Raw genomic sequence first — 3985 nt, forward strand, 5'->3', positions numbered from 1 at the left:
ATACTTATATACAAATATAAAATGAAGATTTTAGCGGCTGATTTTTGTTTTTCGCAATATATATATATATACTTTTGGAGAACTCATGGTCATAGATATACCCTTACCTAGCATTTTGAGACACTCACATCATGTCATGCTTATATTCTCCTTTCTTTATTTTCTCTCATCTAAATGCTGCATATGCAATAATGCAAGTAGTAAAATTCATATTTGATTCCATTTCATCATATTTTGCTGATATCATGTTATATATGCCCATGCATTAGTTAGTCATTTTTGAAATAGTTCCAATTAATTCTCAATAAAACGCTAGCTAGCTGAGGTTTTGTAAATGCTATAATGAGTATTCAGTATTCAGATATACACTTAGCATCCTCTCATCAATTGATAGAATAAATATTAATAACTAATTAATTATATAGTTTTATCACAATATTAAAAAAGATGCAGTCTTTTTTTATAGTAATTAATAATTAAGTACTACCCTACAAAAACTTCTAATATATATATGTGTGTTTAGAAGGAAGGGAAAAGAAAAAGCTGGGCATAGGTTAAAGACAAGATGTTGATGCTGATGATGATGATAAAGGCACATATCATAAAACACACACAAAAACTAACAGAGTCCAAAAAAGAAAAAGGTTTAATTTCCACAACCTTATATATATATATACACACACATTTGTTACTGACAGTGTGACCTGCCTTATTGCCTGAACATATTTATACTCATCACAGAGTTATCAGTCCTAATTAGCCTGCTGCTGCTGCACACAGTGTAGTAGTGTATGTAGTACTACATTCTACTACTACTTTGGCAAAAGGAAACTATCCTCTTCAAATGTTAACCCCCAATAATAACATGCTCATTCTTTAGTATATAGTATTGCTAGATGCTCCCTTTAATTTGTTTTATCACAAAGTATAACAACAACGTTTATAATCAAACATTTGTAATTTATGATTTAGAATTTAAAATAATTTTTAAAAATTAATTAATATTAGCTAAAAAATAAAAATTCTATTATTCCTCCTCTTTTATATATTTGAATTAATTTTTTTAGATTTTGTGTTTAGAGTCAAATTAAATGAAATTATATATTAAGGAGAAGCAATAGTAGTTGAACAATTTTCATGTACATTCTTTATTCTTTGTATTAAAATTGATTAATGAGAAGTAAGAGAATATAAAAAAATTGCTTTTAATATTGTAAAAAAAAAATTTGGAACAACATTGAGTTGTTTTTGTTTGACTTTAAAGACTTTTTAATGGATTTTGTGTTAACTCAAAATATTTGTACCCCATATTTATTCTTTGTATTAAAAAAAATTTGTTTATACAAAAAGTAAATACTAATTTTTGACATTAAGGAGTTCAGTATTGTTTTGCCTCTATTGTGATGAATCCTTTTCATGTGTTTAGAAGCAGCAGTACTCTTATCAAAAGGCATTATATATACACTTCAATCTCCGTAAAGGGCAAAGCAGAATGTACAGCCATGTGTTTCAGCACATAAAAGATGCAAACTTAGCTCTATAACAGAAACCCTTTAATAATAATAATAATAATAAAGTAAAACAAAATAGAGAGAGAAGCAAGTGGCTGTACATTGTGCAAAGTGTTTTAAAGTTCAAAGACTAAACAGTAAGAGCAGTTGCTAGGGTTTTGAATCACATAAAAAAAAAAAAAAAAATTAGCCAAAATCTATACATACATGTAATAGAAGCTGTTCATTTGTTCAGAGTCTATATAAAGAGTTATTCTTTTGTGTCTATATCTTGTTTTAGTCTCTTAAATAATATAGACTTGTAATTATCATGCACATAAATATATGTAAAATTTGTAATCTATCTGTGTTATAATTAATGAGGATACTTTATAATGCAGTATCAATAATTAACTAACATTAATTAATTAAAAATATATAACATGAATCAAGTAAAGAGGAGACAAATTAAAATACCTGAGACTATATTAAATGACATAATCTTGTGAAGGATATATGGAGATAGAGATAGTGATGATGATGATTTTCCTAACAAGGTCATACATATAGAACTGCTTTGCTAGGTATTAGGCTACCAAATAAAAGTTCAAAAATTAAAGAAAGACTACTATTGTACTTGGAGAATGCAAAGAACAATGCAGCAGAAACAACAAGAAAGACAAAAGTAGTGACCCCCTTTATGATGAAGGTTTCTTTTCTAGCGAGAAAGCTTGAGAGACAAATCAATGTTGTTGTTGGTGTTGGAATTGGAAGAAGGAGGAGGAAGTTTTCTATAGGGTGTAGAAGTAGGAGGAGGAGGAACAGTGATAGGGGAAGCTTCAGCTTCAGCAGCAGCAATTGTGGGAAATTCCAGCTCCTTGGAAGAAGTGCCTCTGCCATCTTTTCCTGGGAAAAACTCATATTCCATGAAAACTCTGCCACACACTGAGTTTCCCTTCCTGTGAACAGCAACAACTTCCACACCCTACAATAAAACACAAACATGCCCCTTTATTCAATCATTTATTAACCAAATTCCTACTATCATCTATACATCAAATTTAATTATTAATTAATTAATCCACCTCATCAGCACCAGCTTCATCATTCTTAATAATCTCAGTGACTTCTTCCCCATCATCAAGGTTTGGGGCTTCATATCCAACAAAATTAGGACCATTGTTCCATATAATCAAAGAGTTCTCCTTCCTTGCTTTTGATCCATTCACATTCTCCTCATTATTGAACCTTGTTTTCTGAGATAAATCATGGCAATAAATAAATATAAACAAAAAGCTAGGGCAGTAGATTATTTAATCAACACAAAACAATGAACAATTAAATAAGCCATCTGATACCTACCAATGATGTTCAATTCATTAATTCATGAAACGAGAATCACATTGAAATGGAGATTAATTAATTAATTAGTTAGTTAGTTAGTTAGAAGAGTTATTAACAATTAGAGTACCTTAAGGCAAAAATCAAGAGGTTGATGAAGGTGAGAATGGTGGTGAAGATTTGGTATTGAAGTGAGCTCTGATCTCGAGGTCTCAACCAAAGGGGTTCCAAGCAAAGGGTTAAAAACTGGCGCCATTGCCACAGATCCAAACGAGGAACAAGAAGAAGAAGAAGAAGAACCGCCACTAAAGCCACTCCTATTATTCCCCATGAAATGACCAACAGCACTTCCATGAAAAACTTGTTGAGGGATGAATTGAAACCCACCACCATGGACATGGCTTCTTGGTGCTGATGGTGCTGCAGAAGCACCATACTTCATAGTAACACCACCATTGTTACCACCAAAAGTAGCTACCATGTTAGGGTAGTGATGATGATTATGATGATGATGATAATAGTCAGCAGTTGTCGAAGTTGTTGTTGGAAGAACAACCCCAGAGGAAGATGAAGATGAGGGTGAAGAAGAAGATGAAGATGAAGAGTCGTTCATCATCATCATCTTCTTCCAACACTCTTGCATTCTTAACCTTTCAAGCTGTTCAACACCTAAGCCTCTTTGTGGCGGTTTCTTTGGTTTGACACGAGCACCTTTATTCCTTCCTGATCTGATGATTCTTCCTCCATGTTCATTAGAACTCCTTGTTCTTGTTGTTTCCTCACTGAGAACAGGATTGTTATCCATCATGGGTTGTTGATCTTCATGGTTGTTGTTGTTGTTGTTATCAGTAACCATAAGATGCAGAAATGAAGTAGTAGTAGCCATGGGTGAAGGGGTAATGGTGGTTGTTGTCTTAATTTGTTGAAGAGAAAAAAAAGGAATGAAACAGAAAGTTGGAATCTTTTCAGAGAGAATTGAAATGGGTCTAAATGATCTTTTTCATATATATACTCAGTAGAAAGAATTCGACTGTGTTTAAATGCTGAAATGACATGGCCATACGTGTGTTCCTTCGTGTTCTTCTCCTTCATCTTCTAAAATATATAATATTTCATACTATATTCATCTTAAAATTATGAATTATATATCAAAT

At 31.9% G+C, this 3985-nt stretch overlaps 1 protein-coding gene across 1 annotated transcript; it reads right to left on the reverse strand.

Annotated features, from left to right (window-relative positions):
* On the reverse strand, window positions 1951-3816 carry LOC107610694. The gene is made up of 3 exons (XM_021109063.1): window positions 2962-3816; window positions 2576-2746; window positions 1951-2475 (listed from the first exon to the last, which is right to left on the reverse strand). The coding sequence occupies exons 1-3, from the start codon at window positions 3715-3717 to the stop codon at window positions 2209-2211; spliced, it is 1194 nt and encodes a 397-aa protein (XP_020964722.1). The 5' UTR covers window positions 3718-3816; the 3' UTR covers window positions 1951-2208.

The sequence above is a fragment of the Arachis ipaensis genome, chromosome B08 (genome assembly GCF_000816755.2).
Source record: "Arachis ipaensis cultivar K30076 chromosome B08, Araip1.1, whole genome shotgun sequence".
NCBI classification, from domain to species: domain Eukaryota; kingdom Viridiplantae; phylum Streptophyta; class Magnoliopsida; order Fabales; family Fabaceae; genus Arachis; species Arachis ipaensis.